The 25,804-nt window shown below is 34.9% G+C and overlaps 4 protein-coding genes across 5 annotated transcripts; all 4 read left to right on the top strand.

The window, feature by feature from the left end:
* Window positions 1–191: 191 nt before the first annotated feature.
* On the top strand, window positions 192–3,161 carry LOC128159913 (uncharacterized). Its single transcript, XM_052823137.1, has 2 exons — window positions 192–503; window positions 664–3,161. Exon 2 carries the CDS (start codon window positions 1,125–1,127, stop codon window positions 2,331–2,333), a length of 1,209 nt encoding a protein of 402 aa, XP_052679097.1. The 5' UTR covers window positions 192–503; window positions 664–1,124; the 3' UTR covers window positions 2,334–3,161.
* Window positions 3,162–4,107: 946 nt separating this feature from the next.
* LOC128160081 (uncharacterized) lies at window positions 4,108–6,370 on the top strand. Its single transcript, XM_052823345.1, has 2 exons — window positions 4,108–4,434; window positions 4,609–6,370. Exon 2 carries the CDS (start codon window positions 4,609–4,611, stop codon window positions 6,268–6,270), a length of 1,662 nt encoding a protein of 553 aa, XP_052679305.1. The 5' UTR covers window positions 4,108–4,434; the 3' UTR covers window positions 6,271–6,370.
* A 948-nt stretch (window positions 6,371–7,318) lies between these two features.
* Window positions 7,319–10,276, top strand: LOC128159948 (translocon-associated protein subunit delta-like). The gene is made up of 5 exons (XM_052823185.1): window positions 7,319–7,448; window positions 8,159–8,277; window positions 8,644–8,718; window positions 9,099–9,254; window positions 10,019–10,276. Exons 1-5 carry the CDS (start codon window positions 7,385–7,387, stop codon window positions 10,127–10,129), a joined length of 525 nt encoding a protein of 174 aa, XP_052679145.1. The 5' UTR covers window positions 7,319–7,384; the 3' UTR covers window positions 10,130–10,276.
* Window positions 10,277–12,793: 2,517 nt separating this feature from the next.
* LOC128159680 (uncharacterized) lies at window positions 12,794–24,152 on the top strand. Of its 2 annotated transcripts, XM_052822854.1 has the most exons (9): window positions 12,794–13,307; window positions 14,385–14,446; window positions 15,533–15,877; window positions 16,202–16,291; window positions 16,542–16,699; window positions 16,836–17,561; window positions 17,670–18,953; window positions 19,264–20,616; window positions 21,894–24,152. In XM_052822854.1, the coding sequence occupies exons 3-9, from the start codon at window positions 15,610–15,612 to the stop codon at window positions 23,025–23,027; spliced, it is 5,013 nt and encodes a 1,670-aa protein (XP_052678814.1). In that variant the 5' UTR covers window positions 12,794–13,307; window positions 14,385–14,446; window positions 15,533–15,609; the 3' UTR covers window positions 23,028–24,152. The 2 variants fall into 2 exon arrangements, with proteins under 2 accessions (XP_052678814.1, XP_052678815.1); XM_052822855.1 differs by lacking the exon at window positions 14,385–14,446.
* Window positions 24,153–25,804: the final 1,652 nt, after the last annotated feature.

The following is a 25,804-nucleotide window of genomic DNA, read 5'->3' as shown; positions in this document are numbered from 1 at the left end:
CATAATCTCCAATGATGTTCTGGTGGTCCATAAAACTTCATATTAAAATTTCATAGAAATCTGAGTTGGTCATGAATCACCCCCTGCCTGGTTATTACAAATAGCTGTACTTAACTATTAAATGTCAGTAGACACCGCCAGCTCTCTATATAAGGTATTTAAGGAAGGACACCTACACGCTTGTTTTTTTTTCTAGTTTGAACGGGGAGTCAACTAGATTTTGCGGCTATGGTTAATACATAATCAAACCGAAAGCTGGATTTCTTGGAATATTAGATATTCGGAGAATCTTGTTCATGTGTGAATAGTGTGCATTAATAAAATTAATAACCTAAAGTGGGATCAAATTTGATAAATGAACCGATAAGTGCTCTTCTTTAATGGTGGATCTTTGTATTTTCCTCTTTGATATTCTATGAAAAAAGACTGATTGTATATTAAGTTGAAATTGAATTTAATTTGTTCCAACAGGATAAAAAGTGTCCGCCATTTTGAATGACAAGGTAAACTTAAACTAAAAAAATATTTATAGTAAACATATGTTTCCGATCAGATGCTATGATTAACTAGTTTAAAACGATAACCAAGAAAAAAGTTTAATGTTGCATGTTAAATGTTCCTTTAATTAATACTTGAACAGTAATATAATCACGCTTCTTTCAGAATAAGATGGATCCCGGCTTCACTCTCCAGAACACAGTACGATGCGGCCTGTGTAAGAATAACATAGTACAGAACTACTGTGACTTTTGTCATACCAACCTATGTAAACTATGTATAGGAGACCATATCTCAAATGATTATGACAAACATAAAGTAGTCCCTTTTCAGGAACGGAAATCAAGCTTGATATTTCCAACATGCAAATTACATTCCAATAAAACGAGTCATTTGAAATGCAAATCATGCAATGTGTTACTTTGTGTTTGATGTATTGCATCCGACGAACATAAAGGTCACTATTCATAGTGCTTGAAGACATTAACAAGACTAAGAAAGAGTGTATAGAAAAGGACACTGAAGAAATAGAAAAGGTTATTGCTCCGACATATGAAGAAATAAAGAACGAGTTGATTTACCAGATTGCAAGTGTAGATAGAGAATATGAGAAAATCACAAAATGTATGTCAGAACAAGGAGAGATATGGCACACAGAAGTTGATAAGGTCATTAACAAAATGAAGAATGAAATAAATGAGATTAAAAAGAATCACCGCGCCATATTGGAGAAGCATTTAAATGAAATCAAACAGATCAAATCCTTGATTGAGGAAAACCTAGTAACTTTAAATAATATTGAGGAATCAAATGAGGTATCGAAAACCGTGAATTACAGAACAAGACTCAATGAATTCAGAAAACTTCCTCCTAAAGTACATGTCAAGATGCCAACATTTTGTTCGAAGCCAATCAACGGAGAGCATTTTCATGAAATGATTGGATCCCTGAAACCTTTCGTCTTAACATCACATGAAAACGGTTACAAAATGAAATCACCAGAGGTTTCCTTCCGAGAGTTTTTAGACATACCTGAAACTGTCAGCATAGTTAAAACAGGGTATAGGCATATCCGTAGTATTTCTCTTAACAGTGAAGAAAATATCTGGACAAGTGGTAAAGTTAATAATATTATATGCTTTAATCCTAATAGCAAATGCAAGAAGACCATTACAACAAAGTCAGGAGAATGGCCAAGTGATATAGCTGTCACAAGTGGTGGAGATTTGGTGTATTGTGACTTTAAAATGAAAACTTTAAATCAAATAAAGGATGGTAAAATAGAAGAAATAATAAGATTATGTGGATGGACACCAATCAATCTGTGTGTGACCTTGTCAGATGATTTTTTGGTAGCTATGTGTAGCAATGACACAACTCAATCTAAAATTGTTCGATTTTCAGGATATATAGAGAAGCAAACAATTCAATTCGATGACAAAGGTAAACCTCTTTACTCTGGGAATAGTGCAACTAAGCACATAGCGGAGAACAAAAACCATGACATCTGTGTAGCTGATTGTGGGGCTAGTACAGTAGTCGTGGTTGATTTGAACGGAAAACCCCGATTTATTTACAGCGGTTATGCACTGGAGTCTAATACAAATCATTTTTTACCTAGTGGCATTGCAACAGACAGTCAGAGTCGCATTCTAACAGCAGATTCCAACAACCAGTGCATTCACATCCTTGACAAAGATGGACTGTTTTTGCACTTCATCAAAAACATAAAAAGTCCTCATGGATTGTGTGTTGATAAACTTGACCAAATTTATGTTGCCAACTACCTCACTGGAACTGTGAAAATCGTCAAATATCTTAAAGATATAACATGAGACTGCCACAAGCATGGCGTCTATTGTCTGTTGCCTGCAATTGAAGCAAAAAAGACATCGCCCAAATCAGAAAAAAGCTCTGTTGTTTCATTGCATGTATTAAAATTGAACAGCGCTCGTAAGTAGGCACCGTCACAAAGATATATACAACTTTCAATTTGATTACATCCGATTGTACATCTAAAACACGTGACTGCCGAAATTTTCCTATTGAAATTTATCAAAACATTTTGATATATGATAGTGTTTTAAACAAATAAATATGTAGCATTTTATAGCACGTTTATCAATTTGCATAACAAATTACATTTACATATCTGTGGTGTGAACTGCTAGTTTTAAATACATCCAAATTAAAGAGTGTCTAAATGAAGTATGTAGAACACTAAGGCTAGGGAAATACAGAATGTGTTAAAGCACTGTTACATGCATGTTCTTATGACTAAAGGATTGTAACGAAATTCACAATTTGTACAAGAAATAGTTCAATACATAAATAAAGCTTTGAAAAAGCATATACAGGCAACAATAAAACAGAGTTTTTGCTTGTGTGCATATTTTGATAATCGTTCCTTTATTTCGTCTACTGACACAAGTTTGGTGCTTACATTTAGAACTTGCTCTTTTGTACGTCCAACCAAATGAAATAAGATATATGACATACCTACACAAGTATATACGACGGTAACCGTTCTCCTCCTTTAATCAAGTAAAAGGCTAAAAATCATTCAAATCAGATTTTTCATCCTCGATTGACTTCTAAATTTCTGTTTTCATTTAACATATTTTTGTCTTTTAATTTGGCATTATCAATCATAATGACATGTAAGTGGCTATTTTGTTCATCTTTAAAGTCCTGTTTTAAGGCAACTGTAAGGCAACTGTCTATGGCAACTGTTTTTCAGATATATATGTACGGAAGACATATATGCCTTTGTTAAAAGAAATTGTAATGCCCCCATGAACTAAAACTATATTTTTAAATAAATATTTTATTGTATAACATATCTTTTAAAATCTGGATCTCATACTGTTAGTTTACGTTTGTAGATGAATATATCTTATCTTTACGTATGCATGGATACCAACAATATAGTGGCATATTTCTGCCCGTTATTTGCAAGATATTTTTATCAAATATGTTGACATGCGAAGTACTAGTAAGTATGTTAAAATGCAGGATACATGTAGTTATTTTAACATGCAATATAACTATAATAACTTGCAAGAAAATTGCAATCAGAACATTTTTTTTAAAATTCTCAACAACAAAAACGACTTAATGCACGTTAAGTGCTACTTGTTCAAGTTGTCTTACGAGATATATAAACTGGTATTGACATGCAACTGATTTTGTTGACTTGCTACTTATTTATGTTGACATGCAATTAATTAAAGTTAAGGTGCAACTTAGTCTACATAAATAATTTGCATGTTGACATAAATAAGTTGCATGTTAACATAATAATCTCGCATTTCAACATAACTAAGTTGCATTTCATCAAGGATAAGTCGCATGTTGACATACATAAGTCACATTTAGCATGTTTGAAGTTACATGTGAGTGGTATTTGATATTCTTTGTGTTGAGAATTTTATTCTTATTCTGATCGCAATTTGATATTCTTTGTGTTGAGATTTTTATTGGTTTTACCTGATTGCAGTTTTCTTGCAAGTAAACATAAGTTTGGTGCATGTTGATATTACTATCTTGCATGTCAACATATTTATCTTGCATACCGACATATTTGGTAGAAAAAATAACTCAATGGGCAGAGGGGCAGAACTATGCCACCCTACATCGATTTTTACAAATCACATTCTACAAATAAATCTATTAAAACGAAAGTAGATTAACAAGACATGGGTTTTCCAAGTAATCAGGTCAATACCTGAATGTTGACTTTGGTCATTCAATGACAACCAAAATTGAGGTAAACGTTATCGAACGCATCATCTTATTCATCAAAGTCACTTGCATGGTGTTTATAGATATTTTGTGCAAACAGAAAGATTGACTGGGTTATAGGATTTGCTGGATATCTATGTTTATTTATTCCAAATAATTGAAAAGTATCCGCCATTTTGATTCATAAATAAGGTAAACACTGTTTTATATACATTAATGTCATTTTAAAATTAAATCAAAAGACATGCATTATTTTTTGATTAAACAGCATAAAACATTAAAATCAGAAAATGACAACAGTCCTTTAAAAGGAAAGTATTACTTTGAATACTAGTTATCACTAACCACGCCTATTTTCTGACTTAGATGGATCCACGTCGCAGCGCCCAAGACGTTGTCCGATGTGACCACTGTAAAGAGAACATAGTACAGAGCTACTGTGACTTTTGCCATGTCAGTCTCTGCAAGCCCTGTATAGGCGAACACATCTCAGATGAGTATGACAAACATAAAATAGTCCCCTTCAAGCAAAGAAAATCGACCCTCATGTTTCCTACATGTAACACGCATTCCAAAGAAACGTGTAAATTGCAGTGCAAGTCATGTAACATGTTTCTTTGTGTTATATGCTCTGTGTCACATGAACATAAAGATAGCGATTTCATAATCCTTGAAGACATCTGCAAGACAAAGAAAGAGGGTATAGAAAAAGATACTGAAGAAATAGAAAGAGTAATTGCCCCCACATATGAAGAAATAAGGAATGATTTAATAGACCAGATTGCTAGGTTGGACGGGGAATATGAGAAAATTACAACAATTGTGTCAGACGAAGGAGAGAAATGGCACACAGAAGTTGATAGAGTGGTCACCAAGATGAAGAATGAAATTAGTGAGATTAAAGAGAAACACCGCGACATATTAGAGAAACATTTAAATGAAATCAAACAGACTGAAGCCTTGATTAAAGGAAACTTATCTGCTCTAAGGGAACTTGAAGAATCCAATGATGTGTCTATAATCGTAGAATACAGACCCAGAATTAAAGAATTCAGGAAACTTCCTGCCAAAGTTCACGTCACACTGCCTTCATTTTCTCCCAAGCCAATTAACGGAGAGCAGTTTTACGAAATGCTTGGATTCCTGAAACCTTTTGTTTCAACAACAGATGAAAACGGCTACAAAATAAAATCACCAGAGGTTTCAAACAGAGAGCTTTTAGATATACCTGAGATCATCAACACGTTTAACACAGGGTATGAATTACTCCGCAGTATTTCTTTTTACAATGAAGAAGAAATCTGGACAAGTGCACAAACTGGGGATATAAAATGCTTCAGTACTGTTGGCAAATGCATGAAGACCATTACAACAAAATCAGGAAAAATGCCAAGTGATATAGCAGTCACAAGAGATGGAGATCTGTTGTATTGTGATTTCAGTGTAAAGACTTTGAATAAAATTAGGGATGGAAAGAAAGAAGAGATAATTAAATTACAGGGATGGAAACCTATCAATATGCGTGCCACTTCTACTGGTGATTTTCTGGTTAGTTTGTATAACAATGACAAAACTCAATCTAAAGTTGTCAGATATTTCGGAAGTATGGAGAAACAAACAATTCAATTTGATGATGGAGGTAAACCTCTGTACTCGGGGAATAATCTTATTAAATACATCACCGAGAACAGAAACCATGACATCTGTGTAGCTGACTATGGGGTTGGTGCAGTAGTGGTGGTTAATCAGGACGGGAAACTCAGATGGAGATACACTGGTCATCCCTCAGGAGCTAAGAAAAATCCCTTTAAACCCCATGGCATCACAATAAACGGCCAGAGTCAGATCCTGACGGCAGACAATCGCAACCATTGTATCCACATTCTTGACCAGAATGGACAGTTCTTATGTTACATCGAAGACGTGAAAAAACCTTACGGTCTCTGTGTTGATAATCATGACAACTTGTGTGTTGCCGAGCACTTGACTGGAGATGTGAAGGTTATCAGATATCTTACTTATGGTTAAATAAAATTGTGTATAGGTACATGTACATATTGTGACTGAAAAGTTGAAACTCTTTCCTTGCCATACATGCTTTACTGGATGAAATATTTTAATTTAATATATTGACTGTTGTGGAATTTTTTTTATGTATTTAATTAAATTACACAATAAAGAAACTCGTATTGATATCGTACGCAATGTTAAAAACTGATAGTTGCTTAAAATAGACCTTAAACTTATTTTTTTCATTTTATTTTCATTTTTTCATTAAAAATCAAATGTCGTTAACTCGATTCGTGCATGAAGATTAATGACACGACCTTGTGACGAAAATTTAACGCACTTTGAAAATTTGTTCAAAGTGCTTAGTGTTTTCAAAGTGCGTTGCCACAGCACTCACTTGTTTGAAATAATAGGTACAAAGAACAGTAGTTTTTAACCAATAGAAAAACAAACCCTTGAGGGTACATACTAGTATTTTAAAATTCAGGCCCTGATTTCTCGGGAAAAAAAACAAATTAAATTCAATTTCAAATTTTGAGAATTGAAAAGCCAACAAACAATTATTTTTTGTATCGCTTATAAAACCATTGATATCGTGACCCTGTTATGCATTGTTAAATTTATTACACCACCTAAACAAAACAAACTGCAGATGTGTGACTGTGGGGTTGGGGTTGGGGGGGGGGGGGTGTATTATTTTTTCTGGATCAAGATAACGTTCAACGTTATGCTATGTGACATTTTAATTAAGTGATGTGATTCTTAAATCGAACTTTCGAAATAACATCTAATTTTAAGTGAAATTATTCGTTGAGTTTTTTTGGTTTTTTTTTTTTTTTTAGTTTTTTGTGCATTAAGTTTCAATCATGAAAGTCAAATGATTTCTTGATCTCCTTGTTTAGTGAGAATGGAAATAGATGTCTTTTGTCGGTTGAGTCAAACTATAATAATGTTAATGACGATGATAATGATAATAATACCCATGTAGACTCTTCGAATTATTTATAAGTTGTCAAATTCCCGGGAGGGGGGGGGGGGGGGGTCAAAGGTAGAGTTTGTCGGTGTACGACTTACTAGATTGTATTATTGACACGTTCACTACTTCCGGTATCTTGTGCACACAACGAAGAAGATGGAGTTCGCCGGCAAAATGATATCTCTGGTGGTTCTGTTTGTCGTTCCACTCGTAGTGCTAGGTAATTTATATCATTGTTTTATAGTAATTGTGATTTTTAAATGTTATATATATTTACTCGGCTTAAGAACTGAGATATTTAAATGATTGTGCACAAACTTTATGTACGTGGCACTCAACCGAATTTTCTCGTGTGTTTCTCTCGTTAATTGTGGCATGTTTTACTTTTTTGTTTTAATCTCCATTTACATTTTGATGTGTTTACTCGATATTATATTGATCAGCTCGTGTGAATTTCTTGCTTAATATATATGTTGTTCAGAATAAACTTTTTAAAATCATGTTTATGGAATCATGAATTAAACATATGTTGAGTATAAATCCTCATGCGAATAGTACATATTTATATTAATTCAAGAACAATATGAAAATTTCATCATAAATATAGATATATCATCATATAACAAAGGTAATCAATGTATGAAATTACATGCTTATTTACTCAAATCACGTGTAGCACACACGTCTACAAATCAACATTGTATATTTTTTTTGTGTGTGTGTTAGATCTAATTTCAGCTTAGGTTGTATTTAACTTGATATAAATTTTAAATATGATGACATTGAAAACTTGGATAATTAAAACCCAAAACCCTTGGATACTTACTGTATTAATTTATTTATAAAAAGTACACATATACATGTATAAAATTTCATATGGATTTATAATATTTACATGTAATGAATAATTTCATATCATTTTTTTTACAGGAGACAGCTGTTTGTCACCAGAGGTCAAGGCTGAAACTTACACCACCACAGAGGCCATTGTCTCCACAGAAACTGTGTTTATTGTACAGTTTACACTTACCTGCAAAAATAAAGTCAGGGTATGTACATATGGTTTGTCCCAGAGCCTTCTTATTATCTTATGAAATAAAAATACGGTGGGTAAATAATCATGCATATGAATATAACACATTAGTTTCTCTTTTTTTTCCTCTTCTTGTAAAAACTATTTACTGGTTTGGATAAGTACACTGTCAAATATATGTGTTATCAGAATCAACTCTTTACTCTTTTTTAATTAATTTTCAGTGTATTTCTTCCGCATTATATCTCAAATCCAACACGTACATGATAAGTTTCAGAAATTGCTTTCTGTAAAATGTTAACCTTAGGTTATTTTTAAAAAGTGTGACATGACACGCATTAAAAGTTACATGTTTATATTTATGTACCCTCTTTATCTTCAGGATATGAATCTGTATGCTGATATCAGTGGTAGAACTTTACCTGTCACCAAGACTGACAAACCTGATTTGTACCAGGTAAGACATAAAAATATCCCAAAATACATGCTCTTTTCAGAGGCAGAAGAATTTGGTATAAAACTGCATTTAACTCAGTATTTATCAACTTGAAGAATTCTCCCACAAAATTATAATTTTTGAAATATTTTTGATATGCTAAGGGCCTTTTCTCATACAACAGAAATAAATCTTCATAAAACTATTTAAAATCATCTACAAGTATGTAAACAATTTTATTCCCAGGGGAATGAATGTTTTTACAAATCATCAACTAATGATTTTGTAAGCACTTGCTATATGTATTGAAAATATTTTGTATATGTTTTTATGGTAGATGTTTTGGAAAAACCATAACATAACAATGATGAATGATAGAATTGGATTTTTTTATAATACAGGTTAGCATCAGTGATGATCATAAAAAGCTGTCCTCTGGTAAATATGAGGTGCGTCTGTATGATGAGGAGGGATACTCCATGCTGAGAAAGGCCCAGAGAAGTGGAGAGTCTGTAGATGCCGTCAAACCAGTTACCTCTATCACATTTAACCACCCAGTAAGCAATCCCTTAAGAAAGAGAACCACTGTTATTACCATTTTCATACCACCATCTCAACACTTGCACGAGCTTAAAGAAAACCTCATTATTTGGTTTAACTGTGGGAAAGGGGAGAATGAATCAATCCTTTTTGTTTATTTTCATAAGGAAATTAATTACATGTACTGATTTTAATGATCATTGATCGTAATGAAAATATGTTGTTCTCTTTTTAATTCTTCTATCAATAAAAGTGAAATATGTGCTTGATATTATGGGGGGGGGGGGGGAAATTGGGCAGAAACAAATTATATGTAGAATTCAGGTTATTTTCTCACAGACAGAAATTGGTTGTCTTTAAAGCAAATAACTGCCATCTACATCTGTGTCACAAGAATGACATGATGCAGGATTACAACTGTTTTTATCAAGACAATCTCAATATCATCAAAGTTAAAAACTTACTGACATTTTTTAAAAAAAAAGAAGTCAAATGCAGAATGAATGTATATATTTGTTAAAATTTAAATAAGTTGATCATTTAGTTATCCATTACTTACTATGAATAAATGTCATTACATGTACATTGCACATGTATTTGCTTGGATATAAAGAGATAACTTCTTTTGAATGTAGTAAAACTTGTAACATAAAATCACAACTAATGTTTTAATTTTCACCGTTTGTTTTAAATTTTAAATGATTATTTAAAGAATTAGTTCTTTAAACTATATGTAGCTCTGATTTCAAGTAAGTAATTTAATAATATTTGTTCTTTTCAGGGAGTTTCTAAAGGTCCTTTTGTGCAGAGTGAGTTTGTTGCTGTGGTTATCGCTGTCCTTGTGTGGTATTTTGCCTACAGCACCAGAAGTCAACTCCAGTCATCAAACTAGGAACAAATTTTTGACATTTACAATAAATTTAAAAAGACACCATTAGAAGAGAAATTAAATTTTATACATTTTTTTTCTTTATTGAAGTATTTTCCACCTGCCATCATCAATATTTTATAATAAAAACCATTCCATCTATAAAGGAAAGTTGTGTTGTTTTTCGATTCATTTTGGAATCACTTTAAAAAAAAAAAGAGTTACCCCTCTTTACATGTACGGTAGTTAAGAAACATTAGTAGATAGCAATTTTCCATATTCTCTCTTCCACGTTTATTTTTTATTCCCAATTTAATCAAAACTAGGTCCATTGAACTGCCCCAGTAGATCACCACACATTGCCTACAGATTGTTTGGTTTTTCATATGGTCGAAGTAGGTCTGTGTAAATACAAGGATCAAGGCAAAGCAAATAATGTGTGTTTGGGGGTGGGGGTGGTGACGGGGTATCTTTTTTTGTAAATAGTCTTTTTCTCCTTAGTATTAATTTATTTATGATAATGGATTTTTAAGGAAACTGGCCCCTCCTCTTATTTGTTAATTAGCTATACGTTAACGTTTAGAAATGATAGTGAACAGGTGAATGGCATACTGTGAATAATAAATTAAAAGTTAGACTAACTAGTAGATAATTCCTTCTTAGGATTTTGACTTTGGATTAGTATTTTATTTTTGTTTGTCAAAATGGGGGGGGGGGGGGGGTATTTGTGCCCCCCCCCCTTCCATTTTGTGGAAAACGATTGCAAGTCTACGTGTTGCAAAAAGGCAAAACTGACTTGTACATGTACGTCAGGGGTGCAAATATATTTCGTTGGAAGTACAACTTCCTACATTAATTGCCGAAGATGTAGTATGAATGGAATGATTAATAGATATATATTAGAACGACATGACATAATACATTTGTATTTCAACTAAAATAGTACGTTTTCTTAAAATTGTAACTCTTGTCTGATTTTGTGTGGTAAAAGTGTAACATGATGAACATTAAATTAAATCTCATGTCCAGCGGACATCGGTTTACCAGTAAAACTTGGTAACCAGTTGAAAAATTATTCGTGCATGGGACATGGACACTAATTCTTATTAAAGCTACGGAAAATTGATACATATAACTATTATTTGATCAATAAAGAAATGGGTTTATGAAATAAAAAAAACAACAACACGTCAATGGTCACGAGAATCATACATGTCCTACATGCACCTCTTTAGTGTGGGTATAAATAATTTTATAATTAACTTAGTTCAAAACGGATCCTTTATATATGTAGTTTACTTCGTCTTTGATTTCATTTAAACAATAAAAATGCTTTATTTACAGGAGAAAATAAACAGTGAATGTAAATATAATATAGTTGATTATTTGATACAAAGTTAAGTTTTATAAAGCTTGGTTTTTTTCCCCAAAAGTTATATAATAGATATTTTTATTCAAAATTTCTGATCTCTTTTCTTTCATTAGTTATTATTTTTTTAAAAAGTGGCATACATTAGACTTGTGTAGTCTTTGTGTCAGTTATTTTATTGATCCACACAGTAAACATCGATAATGCTAATTAAACGTTTAAACCCGGCAATGAACTAGTAACCAAATATTCACAATTTTGGAAATTATATGTTAACTAAGTCTTTTCATGCCTTTATTCCTTTCAACGTTGGAAGAGAAAATGACAATTAATGACAAGGGAGTAATAATTCTTAGAAGAAAATTCACGGCATGGGCGGTTAGTTAATGGAGAAGGGAATTTATTATCAGTTTTAAAACACTTATTTCCTCATTAGCTATGGAGTTTAGTAAACTGTACATGTATGTACATGAGCGTGTTATAAAAACAAATGTCACCAGCATGCGAATTATTTATTTCGCTGAGAGGGTAATATATACTACTAAGTGTAATGGATGGAGATATGGAAACAGTGAAATCTGTCAAAAACAGAATAAATGACCGCTAGCCTCGTGTAACATACACAGGGATGCGGTTCGTGACACGGTCCACGGGATTTACGATCCCCGTGCAGAGAAAAATGTCTCCAGCATGTCCTTAGATAAAACTGAATCTCCTACAGACAATGCATCTTTTGTCAACTTTTCTTCGTGGTTTTCACTAAAATTGCACCCCCAGTAACCCCCCAAAGTGTACGAAGGGGGAACATAAAACCAAAAACAATTGCTTAAAAACAGTAGTCTTGAGAGACAAGCTGCTATTTTTTTTTTCATTACATTTGGGAAAATTGGATTGAGTGTGTTCCCAATGGAGTTAATTTCTGTGTAATTTACTTGAGAGAGAGAAAAAAGGCTGGAACAACAATGGGATTTACTCATTTACAAGTTAAATTAGGCATAGAGCGGGGACTCTGTACATTGCTAAAAACCAAGTGTTTAAATTGCATGTACTTGCCAAGTACTCTATGAGTTGTGTATAGTGGGTATATGTAAATAAGATATGTACATCAACAAGTGTTGATGATGAAGATGAGTTTCGTTAGTCGTGAAGCTTTAAATGTTTAGTGGTTGTGTTTTGAACTCGCAGAAGCACAATGAGTTGAAGTACCACATCATTGGAAGATAAAACGAAGCAGGCGTTTATATGACAACTGTTGGCTGAGTATTATCGTAATAATCCAAAGAGGAAATTACCCACAGATAATAATGGTTTTCACAGTTGTGTGTTGTTTTTGGCGAGCATTGTTCAAGAGTTGCAAATCTAGCTAGCGCTGCAATGAAATTAGTCTCGTGACAGTCTGAAAGAAATCGAATATTAATATACGTTTACACGGTGTAATAATAATCAAAAGAGTAAATAGATAAACGGCTCTTTTTACTGTTTAATAATCGATTTATTCGTGGAACTACCGATCTCTCAACCAATATATTCACGGAATGACTTCATCGTGTAATTAAATCAACCTCGACCGTGTGTATTCTGGAGATTGAAGTTCCCGGATTAGGACAGACTTTTAATGCTTACAGAAAACATTGGGCATTGAAAACCAGTCAGACGGGTCACCGCTGTGATATATCGTCAACCCGTCCACACCCGAGCTCCGATCGACCACCCGTGAATTTATTTATAGTGGAAAGAGAAAGTGTGTGTATAGTATATAATGTAATAACGGAATACGAAAATTAATAAAAAAGACTAGAGGATATGGCATTAAATGGCGGACAAGTCTGAAGGGTAAGATTTTTTTTTTTATCGATGTAACGGTTAAAATGGGGGGGGGGGGCATGTTTGATGGATTTGTCACTCTAAACGTTGCAGGTGACACTAGTACATTGTATATATGTATAAACGTCAGTGTCAGTGTAACATGTATATGGAATGCATGTCAGCATACCTGCTACCTGTAAATGATGCATATTACACATACACGTAGCACGACGACAAAACATTCAGTACAATGCTTTGTATCAAATATAAAATATGAATGGAGGCACAGCAATGATTGAACAGAAACCTCTCTCGTCCCTTTTATCGATGTGATCTCAGTTGTATATATGACCCCGCCCTACCCTACTCTGCACATACACCCTCTGTATACTATCTCCAGCTCATATTTATTGTTTGGGACCCGAGGGGTATATATACCAGTACATGTTGTGTTTTAGAGAGATAGAATTCTTGCACTCATCTCTGGCCAACCCACACAGTTTCATATTGTAGTCTATAATGCAGTTCTACGCCTTGGAATTTAGCCACTCTCTCCACCTAGTTCTATCACAGATAGCAATATCCATCGGTTTGCATACAGCTGAGCACTTTAAAAGTCAGTCGGGTATTGACATCCATACATGAATAACTTTTGCATTTTTTAGAGCATCGGTATTTTCTATAAATTGACAACTTTTAGAATTCATTTGAATTTTATTCAAATTTGTGTGTAATACATGTAGTACGCCGCGTAGCACTTTTTGATCTTTATTTCAGATCGTATTTTATTTCATTCCAGTTAAATTTTGATTTAAAATTCACTGAAGTTGTACGCAATTGTTAGCTTTGTTCTGTAGAATTTTTGTACCAACACTTGCTTTCGACTTTTTATCAACTTTTAAAATTGAATTCGGAGCAGGTGCTTTATTTGATGCAAACTTAATTAGGAAAACGGTCTATTTGACTTTGGAGAATTAAATAATTTTCATGTGAGATTTTCTTTAATTATTACGTTTTTACGAAACGAAGAAGATGAACGGTGTATAACTGATTTGTTTACCTGGTTTTTTTTTTAATTCCGTATATATTTATCCTGTCTGAAAGGTGATAGAACCCAAATTCCACCCCGCACTCATTCGAAAGGGGGCAAAGAACTTATCATCAAGGTATTTCTTTGGACCATACCATTAATTATTGTGTCAACAATATAGTAGATATGCTCAGTCATCATATGGTTTCTACCAGAGACCGACCCTTAATCTATACTTTAAAAAATGTGTATCTGAAGGACCAACGCACACGCCACTATTATCAGTCGTTAACATATGCAGAAATAGAGATCTCTATTAAATCCTTTGTAAGAATTTGCTGGTCTGTGTCAGAGATGAACTGACAACACCCCTATAATTACCGAAATTCCTGTTACCCACAATTATGTACCAAGGCCACTTTAGCAATCGTCTTTAAATAACAGATATTTTGAAACTCTGAGAGATGTAAACATTGTATTTAAAGCACATATACATAAGCGGTTACCGATTTTATTAAGTATACGTTTACTTACACGTTGTTCATTATAGAGACTTAATTTTTGTTAACATTACTACAATTATGTACATCGACTGTTTTCTTTATAAATGCTTTTGAGTGCATTCATATAATCAAAATGTATTTTATCATCAGATGCTTACATACATGTTTAATGTATCACGATTTGCAAATTTTCTCCCCTAGACTTCGCCGACTTAACTTTTTTAAGAAAAATATTTCAGTGCTCCTTCCTTTTACATCATGATGCCCTATTGGAATCCAATAACACAGATAATTCACAGATACAATAGAGTTATGAGTACACAGTGAGACTAACGCAGCTTATTGAGACCGCATGTATTTGAACTCAATGTATATGTAAATCCCCATCTGTATATTCATAACGTTACGTGTATCGCGTCAGAAATAAAAACATCATGTGAAACGTATGTACATCAAGCTTCAGGTATATTCACACTACATTTCCAGGAACTTGACACATATGTACACGGGTTGTTTCTTACGAAAGCGTTGTCATGGATATCCTCACTATGTCGTTTGTGTTTACCCTATGATTTGCTATATAACCTGATAGAAGAAGGATTGCTTAAGGCTGAAGTTAAATTAATATTTTTTTTTATCTTAATTACTCGATCTATTTTAGAAGGCTGCCGTTATCCGGTCTATTTCAGTTCTCATTAATTGTGTCTTGTTTTCATCAGGCGCAGTTCTTGAGATTACGACAATGACGTGACATTATTCCTACCAGAAGCCGTGTCTGTCCCTAGTGTACACATTGATGGAAACCACCATCCACTTCACCATGTTTCTTCAGTTATCCGTCATTTTTAGCGTGGTGCTGTTGTCAAGGAAACGGGCGGAAGCGGAAGTCGTGACGCCAGTGTACAGTGCTGGTGGCGACCCCGGGGTGGTAGGCTTATTGGACATTCACAGATTCACAGAAAACGAAATGTGCATGGAATTCTCGCCAAGAACAGCAGAAATGACTTTTGCTCTGGAATGGTTCCACCAGGATATGGTCAAAAAAGGGATAAGTCCTATTCCAGGTTTGTAATGACGCACTTCCCTTGGTGCAGTTGCGGTTTGCTCTTTCTCTAGAGTCACCCTGCTCATTATATCGTGGAATTTTAGTCGTTTGAATATGGTCCAATATAGAAATATAAAAATTAAAAAAGTTCCCTTGTTATTGGAATAATCGATCTGATTTGGTATGTGCAATTTTTGCTTGCATCATGACATGTACACTTTAAAATTATTCAATGAAGTATACCAGATTTTTCCATTGATTACTAGTATTCATGCAATGCAATTTTGTGCAATATGTCGAACGACAAATTTATTATATTATTAATGAATTCATCTGTGCACAGGGTTGGTGATTTACGATACCTGTGGTGACGTCAGAAGAACGCTGGTTATCCTAGGGTCCCTACTGAGCTCACAAAGTACAAACATATCGAGTGAGTACGAAAGCTACACATTTACTGTGTAGAAAAACCACTTAAATTACGTCCAATCGGAAACATCATTTCATACAAAAATTTATGTCGCTATGATGGAGAATATGATTGTTCTTATGAGCAGTTACTCTTTAACAGAAACAACAATTTTTGTTAGATGTTTAAAAACCATATACAATAAAAATGTACGTACAATGAGTGTATGTTAGTGAATTTTTTAACCCCGGCTAATTTGTTTTTCTACATGTAGGTGTGATATCGTACGGACAACCTGCCTTGCAATCACGTATCTCTCAGTTCCTGGAACCTTTTGGGATCCTTCACATCAACATCAACCAAACAGCTTACGTTTCTACCCAAGGGGACCGATCAATAGATATAAGCACTGTGTCTCCTTGGAGAGTTCGGGTAAGTCGACAAACCAAATTGATACTTAGATATATAGTTTTAAATTCATAATAATAATTACACGTTGAATACTGTTTCAATTGCATTCTGGCACTAAAACAAAAATCTTCCATTTATTCTTAATTGCTATTTTTAGGATATTCTGACGATTGTGATGGAGTTGAAATGGAACAACTTGGCTCTGATTTCCTCACAGCATCCGTCAGCCATAGCATCACGTGATCTATTTCTTAAGATGGCTGCTCCCTATTCTCTTTGCATATCATCTGTTTTCATCCAAGACAAGGACAAAGAATATGATGATTTACCAAGTCACGTGATATTGTTTGTGTCAGCAGACGACAGCTATGACGATATAATTTCCTCTACATCTTTTGCAAACAGTTTTGTTTTATTAACGTCAGATCATTGGGAAGACCTAACTTCAAATTTCACGGACAAATTCCTATACCTGGAACACCTGAATACATCAACAAATCTGGTTAAGTTTGTGAAAGATAAAATTGAGGATTTGTCAGACAACTCTACATTCATTGAATCCTACAGAAATAAGTTAAACTGTATTCAAGATGCAAGTGGTGGGACTTGCAATGGACAAACAACGGCAACTTTTCTTCCATCCCGATTTATGGGGAGGGACATTGAAGCAGCAATATCTGCTCTGACAAATGCGCAAAATCTTTTGAAACACTTTGATTTGAACAACTGCTCGAGTTTAGATTTGTTTCATTGTTTAGGGAGAAACACATTTCGAACGGTTCACGATGGCTTGTCTGAGGATATAACCCCTTTCACTGGGATGTACCAACTGATGAAAGATGTTGGTGGAGAAATGACGTCGTACATTAACCGTGGATATATTGTAAGTACATGTAGCGTTCAGAAAGACAGTTAGTTCTGCACTCTTTTTTTCAAATAAGTTGAAAGCTGATTTAACATGTTAAGATATCTTTGGTACCATTTTTTACAGACTGTTGCAGAGGTTTATGGAAATGAAATAAGTATTAGAAATACTCTTACATGGAGTCGAGTGAAGAGCCTTCCCCATGACGCCTGTCCGAAGAACCAATGTGGCAACTGTACAACACCTTCCCCACCTCTAACAAAACCTGAAACCCGTCTGGTGGAGGGAGATATGATAGTTAGACTTCAGCTCCCACTTACCCAGAAGTCTTTACTAGGAAAATCTTGTGACAATTGGAAAACTGAAGGAGTAATTTTGACAGAAGTTTTCAAGTATGAAGTTTCAAAGTTTGCAGGACAGTTTCCAAACATGTTAAAGCATATCAAGCTGGGTGGCGTTGCTTTTGACTCCTGTCAAGGAGACCCAACGAGAAATGAAAATATTACAGCAGATATTAAACTCATAGATGATGATGAAATTTTAACTCCTAAACCATTTTCTTCGGGACAGCGGTTCACTGTGTCTTCTTTAGGGGTATCGTTTGGTGACCCGGACAGTTCCCAGTTCGTTCATGCAGCTGTTGAATTACTTAAGTCATTGAAATGGACATACGTTCACGTTGTGTTTTCACCTGGAGAGACTCTGATTACAGACTTTGAAACGTACCTCAAAAAGACTGGGCACGATATATGTGTCCCAAATAAAATAGCTGTTGAAAACAATGCAACAGATATAGCAATAAAACTACAAAAGAGTTTAACAAAATCAAGCGGGGGTGCTTTCTTGTTGCTAACAAATGCCAAAGACACTTTGTTTTTAAAAACCTTATTCTCCACTATTAACAATGCTTTCAGTGGAGTTAACCTGATCACTTTACCATGGAATCGTAATATCATTACACATCCGGGCACCATCTTCATTTCAAGTTCAACCACTTCCATGGATGATGTGGTATCTATAGTGCAAAATCTGAAACCAGATTCAAACTATACAGACATTATCTTGAAATCTTTTCATGAACACCGATACAAGTGCAGCATAAATATGCACCAAGAAATGATTTATCCAGACATTTGTTCATCCTACCCAACGTTCGCAAATGATACATTGCCAAAACCATTGATATCTGTCTTGCGAAAAGCTGTAGAAGTTGTGACGTCTCTTCTGGATAGGTACTATAGAGCAAGTTGTCCCAATCAGGTGGGAAAGTGTAACAACATGACAAATCGCGTGGACCTCTCCAAGTTTCTGACAGTGACTGGAGATAGTTGGAATTATTACAGGGAGCTGATGACAAAGAAAGATGTGTACATTTATCAAGGGAACTCTATTTCTGGAACAGCGATGAAGGTAAACTAGAATGACATTGCTTAGTAGAAAGTTTTATGTTATCAGTTAGACTCGTAACGTTTTGCACTCAAACAGTTTGTATGGTATATACATCTTCTATTTGATATAGAGTAATTGATTTCTTAAAATTTTATTATTAACTATTTAATGGACTGTTAGATGATAGAAAAAAATGATAAACACCTGTGTGTGCAAGTCCCGCGGCATTCTTTTACAAGAAAACACTGCAATGATCACTCTTTTTGAATGTTTACAACCCATTTAAATTTTGTTAACGACAAGTACATATCTTCACTTATTTTATTAACAGGTTGGGTCTATAAGCGAGTATGGAGTAGTGTCAGTCAGTGCTAATGACGTCATTACTTACAACCCGGATTTCGTGTCATATACTGCCGTCCATCAATGCCACGATTGGTGCCCAGAATGTCATGGATGTTCGTCACCAAGCGTCGCGACAATTGAGAACCTGTATCAGTCGGGTGACATAGTCATTGCTGGTTTGTTTCCAGTTCATAAAAGCCAGTCGTCCTTTTGCGACGCTCTGAATACAGATGCGCGAGCTGATATAATGGTTGATGCTTTCTTGTTCGCGCTTGCGTCAGCAAAAGAAAGATATCCGTATCTTCTGCCTGGAGTTAACTTAGGCAGCCTCGTTCTAGATACGTGCTCAGACGGCAACATGGCGGCACAAACCTTAATGAACTTTGAAACGTGCCAAGCAAATTACAAGGACAAACACATGGTTGCCGGGCCTCAGTTGGTGACTATGTATATGAGCACTGATTCTATGGGCATCTCGAATCAAATTCAAGACACTTTACAAAAATATAACAAATCGTCTTTCGCCATTAACCATGAAGCCTTGCCTGTAAATAATAATATAACATCTAGATTTTACTCCACTTACTCAAAAGCTGGTATACGAACTATTTTCGAAATTCTCAATAAAACGAAATGGTCCTACATTAATATTGCTCGATCTAACAGTTCTGTGTTCGATTCTGTAGTGGACGAATTTCTTTCGCAAAGTAGAAATTACAACATTTGCGTTCACGAGATTTCTTCAATCGAACAGTACAAGGTTGAGAGGTCGCCGACCTTATCAATGACTGTGATATTCGCAAATATCAAGGAAATCGAGATCTTCTTCAAATCCCTCATTGCATCTCCCACAGATCACTCTTTTATCATCGGCGAAATTGGACCGTCATGGAGTGATGTTTCAGACATTGTCGTTCCAAATAATGTTCGTATTCTCGCTATAGAACGTACAGGAAAAATCAACACCGATTTGGTGAAAGCATTTTCCGAGGGTCCATCTACAATCTTCAGTCGAAATCCGTGGAAAACTGAGTTCGAAAAAGCTCTGTCTAGTTGCATTTCTCCACCTTGTGCATCAGGCGTCGATCTTCAGTTGGCTTCTAACATTGTATTTGGTGTTGACGTTATGCTCCATGCCTTCCACAACCGATTTGAGAAAAGTTGTTCAAACTATTACGGAGTATGTCAACAACTTGCGAATGAAAAAGTGCAACTTCAGAAGGAACATTTCAACAATATATCATTTACGTATCTGAACATCCACATCAATTTTCCACCGCGTAATGTGGAAACTTGGGCGTTTGTGGTGAAGAATTTCAATGGAGGAACATTAGTAAATGTGAGTATACAATTGTTTCAGCATTCTGTTTCAAAAACAAAGGAATAGCAAGAAAAATGTTTTATTACCTATCCAGAGTGTAGCAATATTATACAAATATTGACTGGGGTTGAGGGCAACATTGATTATATTAGCCCCCGAGGGACGAAATATTGCCCGACGCGAAGCGGAGGGCAATATTTTTGTCCCAAGGGGGCTAATATAATCAATGTTGCCAGAAAACACAGTCAACATTTGTTTTGTTATATGAAGAAACAAACCAAAATTTAAGAAATTAATTGAAAACAGATCGCCGTAATTTTCTCAGCTCAACAAAGAATTCACGAATTCAATTTTGTGCAAAGTTCATTTCCAAAATATCCTCAGCATCAAACGGTCACTTGTGATATTCTGCCGACCGTAAGAATTATCAGACAGGTGTTCTACCTGATTTTACTTCACAGTAATTCGCAAATCCTTATATCCGTTATGATAGCAAACCGTTGCAAAATGAATTTGTTATATTCAGTAGTATATTCTCACTATATAACTCTATATAGACGAATAGTCAATAATTGTAAAATCAGCTCGTCCGAAAAATATTGACCGGTCAATATTTTTTAGATATTGACCGGCTAGGAATAATATCTAGAGAACATTCCCTCTATTTCAAATAATCGCCTCTGATTTGTTGATTCGTAAACGGTGACGTAAATAATTCTTCGCGACTCCAAAACAAGGTGACGTCATAATAGACAGTCAGTCAAGGCAAGAAACAACGAACGCGCAATGCAACGGTTTGCTATCATAACGGATATAAGGATTTGCGAATTACTGTGAAGTAAAATCAGGTAGAACACCTGTCTGATAATTCTTACGGTCGGCGGAATATCACAAGTGACGGCGCCGTTTGATGCTGAGGATATTTTGGAAATGAACTTTGCACAAAATTGAATTCGTGAATTCTTTGTTGAGCTGAGAAAATTACGGCGATCTGTTTTCAATTAATTTCTTAAATTTTGGTTTGTTTCTTCATATAACAAAACAAATAATGACTGTGCTTTCGGGCAACATTGATTATATTAGCCCCCTTGGGACGAAAATATTGCCCTCCGCTTCGCGTCGGGCAATATTTCGTCCCTCGGGGGCTAATATAATCAATGTTGCCCTCAACCCCAGTCAATATTTGTATAATATAGTTTATGACTGATACAGAGAGTTAAGCAATATGTTATAATTACATGTGTGATGTATAAAATATGATCGTATGTACATACGGATTTTTATTTTCTTTCCAGATGGGTAATTATTCTGACGGAATCCTACACTTCGATCCTTACAACATATACGATACAAATGGCCGAAAATTCCATATGCAGGAGTCTCGTTGTTATAGCAACTGTCGCTGTATTGGATTAGAGGATGAGACCAACAGCACGTTTGAGAGTACGGAAGATCCATTTGGAAACATGGAGTTGAAATTTTTTAAATCATCATCGATGCTAAACAAAGACTTGTGGACGATCATTGTTCTCATCATCAGTATTGGGGGAGCATTCGTTGCATTTTGTTTTGTGATTTTCGTTTTACAGAAAGTCTTTGCGGGACTCCTTGCCAAACGCTACGTCGGGCTCGGTATCCTGCTCCTTGTATCCATTATATTTTTGTTTTTATCTGTTCTACCCTTTGTTTTCACTCCTAGCAATGTCGTCTGCTCTACCAGATTCTTCATCCCAGGCTTCGCCTATTCCCTGTCGTTTGCAACTTTGTTGGTCAAGATCATGTCGCTTAGATCATACAAATTGATTGGTCTGGGTGGCGAATTGTCTAATATAAATCAATTCCTTACGGTGCTATTTATTACGGGTGTTCAGATTTCAATGGGAATTCATTTCTGGTACATCGAAGACCAACAATTAGGATTTATGCGTACAAGACTGAATGATGTGAATGAACTGGAGTACGCATGCGTATTTGATAGAATAGAATTTGTTAAGTATTTAGTATTTGTCATGTTTCTTATCTTGCTCTGTGCAATATATTCTATTTTTGTACGAAATGAAACCAAAAACATGGGCGAGGCCAAATTCATTATGGTGTATTCGTGGTTGTGCATTCCTATTTGGGTGGCATGGGTCGTCTGCCTAATTGTTTTGCCGCGCTTTTGGGCGGAAGTGATCGTCTGCGTTGGCATTCTGACGTGCGCAACGCTTATGACATTGATAGTATTTTTGCCAAAACTGCATCGTATTTCACGTTTGAAGTATGACGTCAAACGCTCAGGGATGGAAAATGGCGGGTACAAAGTGGACACGGACTTTATGTTTGAGAGACCGTACACGCTGCCGACATCTTCCAGGTCGTCCAATAAATACTCCGTCAAAACCAATCCGAGGTTTATATCCTCGTTCGATACAAGTTTAAGTTATTAAAGGAAATATTTGTTTTAGTTATTTAAGAAAACATTTACAGTTTAACATGTATAGTTTCTAATTACTAAAGTCTTATGTATTGTAATACTCATGCGTGTCTTAAAAGCATTTGTTTAAGTTTTCCAAAACAATGTGCTGCTTTTTTTTAAAACTAATATGTGTATATATAATTGCTTGTAACGAGTACTGTTATAAAGTTTTGATGATTATTGTTTTTTTCTAGAATGGATATTTTTACCAAAGATATTGATCAGAAAAAGTGATAATGCGTTAAGGTCAGACGACACGTTCCTCGGGAATCTTTTTTGTTTCTCCTTGTAATAAAGAGTTCCAATAAAAAAAATTAATTTTATAATTACTTTAAAAATGATCAAAATTTACTTGAATTAGGTTATATGTGTACATGGTCGAGTGGTTAGAACCGTGGCCGCTCACTGCCAGAAGCGTATAGGTTCTAGAGGTCGTGAGTTCAAAGCCCCGACCCGGCGGAGATATAGTTCTAATTTAGTGAATTTCGCTGTGCTGTAGATGTATTTATTTTTATATCAGCAATTCAAGTGTATTTTCAAGAAGATTATATAGGAAATTGCATGCTCTAATATTTTGCAGAAATGCCTGGTAAGGTACCCTAATTTTTTGCAAGAAAGCTTGTCAAAGTAGTAGTAAACCATTAACAAATTCCTGGAAAAAGTTATCTAAAATTGAGGAACGTGTCGTCTGACCGTAATTATTTGATCAGATTATCGCTGTTTAATCTATCCTTATGCTGCTTAATAACATTGTTATATTGTTCCTGTATCATTATTTAAACATTTAAAAAGGTAAAAAGGTTGTTTGTTAATTCTAAATATCACCAACAAAAGAATCCATAGAGACTTTAAGCGTGTATGTGTCTTATCAATTATTAATTATATAAATACATAATACAAATGCATTTTTATCAAAGTAACCTGATCCACGGAAGACTGTAAGTGACGAATGTTTTTGAGAATGGTTTTTAGTTGGTTTGTATGATGTACCTAATTAACAAATAAACAATATATAAAAACACGAAAACATGAATTTCATACGAATTGGAAATTAACTGTACATTGATATATTAAATAAAGGTACTTACCCTATAAATTATTATTTGGGGGGGGGGGGGCTTTATTTAAAATTTTCTTATCAATAAAATTTTAATAGATATGCGACCAAATAAGGGGCAGAACTCTTCAACCCTTCTCTAGTCAATCGATCGGCAATGGGCGCCTTAAAATCCGTGTGTGTTCGTGTACGTTACTTCAATGACGAATACTGGGTATCTTTTCTTTGGTCTGACATTTGGTTCAGCTGTTTAGAGAAAATCTTATGACGAAACACTGTTTTGGGATTCGGAATAGTTTTTTGAATATTTTCATATTATAAATGATGTTAATTTTCTTTTATTAAAAAAGCATGTGTCTTGGCAAATGTATGCAAAGTTTCGAATTCCTTTGTAACTGCTACCATACATTTTGATTATGTCCTGTCAGTTTAAGACAGAGTCTTTAACCAGTTATAGTGTTGTCTGTCAACCTGTCTGTATACATGTATAGTCATTGTACACATACAAAATTGTACAGCTGTACTTTGAACAGGTAAGATACGATATCAGAAATTCTCTTCCGAGGTTAGTATGGTACATAGAATGTCGATGGGTGAAATTATGTTAATAGGCACAGTTGTTTTTGATGCACATATGTCAACATATTTGTTTGATTAGAAACATGAACTTATATCCCCATTTATGCGCAGATCAAGAATGTTTTGTTCTGGACGTGGGGGCATCTGATGTTCGCTGAGGGGGGGGGGGGGGGGGGGGGGGCATATTTTCGACTATGTATATTTTAAGAAAATAAAAATATTTATGGATTTCTTCAGGGAGGGGGGGTGGATCCACCCGATTCCTCTACCTAAATCCGCGCATTCAAATAAATGTAGCCACAATTGAGGACATGTGATATTAAAAAAAAGGATAGCTGTCGCAAGTGAGCGAGCTACTAAGTGTTGTTGGTTACCGTTATCTTCTGTTTTATGTTAAAATTTATATACATAGTTGATAATTTTTCGCGATTTTAGCGAGTAACATACCTATTATTGCATAACACTTGACCAGATCGGCCCGATGTTGGCATATGGTTGTATAGTCTGATATATATCGCAGTTGGCAGAATAACATTGAACCAATATCGGATCAACGGCGTAAATATTACTGTTGGCGCGATGACATTGTTGGACCAACATAGTTTATTTATCCTTGGGATGCACACGTTGTACCAACGTTGGGTCAACATCAAATTGATCACTGCTGGCATTAATACGCTGTTCCAACATAATTGCGCCGATGAGCAAAATTATCATTTTACAGACAATGGGCCAACGTAACGCCAACTTATTGGTGCAATGTTGCGCCGATAAGCAAAATTACATTTTTCGGCATTGGACCAATATGAATGATTATACACTGGTCCAACGGTGGGGCAATATTAGCATGCTATCTGGGAGCTCGCGTACGAAAAATCATCGACGGGAATCTGTTCATACAATTATAATAAGATAGCCAGTCAAAGCAGCTGTTACCCACCATAAGTGTTATTGCGATATGTTTTTTTCCGGGGATTTTTCCCGGATTTCAGCAGGGCAAAGCTTATATGTGAATTTCATTCTTGCATATGGCGTAAAAGATTTAATATATGCAGGATGATTGAAATTTTCGCACTTTTCCTCGGTAATGCATCATTTTTGAATCTCTGACT

This window comes from Crassostrea angulata, chromosome 8, assembly GCF_025612915.1.
Source record: "Crassostrea angulata isolate pt1a10 chromosome 8, ASM2561291v2, whole genome shotgun sequence".
NCBI classification, from domain to species: Eukaryota; Metazoa; Mollusca; class Bivalvia; order Ostreida; family Ostreidae; genus Magallana; species Magallana angulata.
Note: the sequence above shows the minus strand (reverse complement) of the source record. Positions and strands in the feature narration are given on the sequence as shown.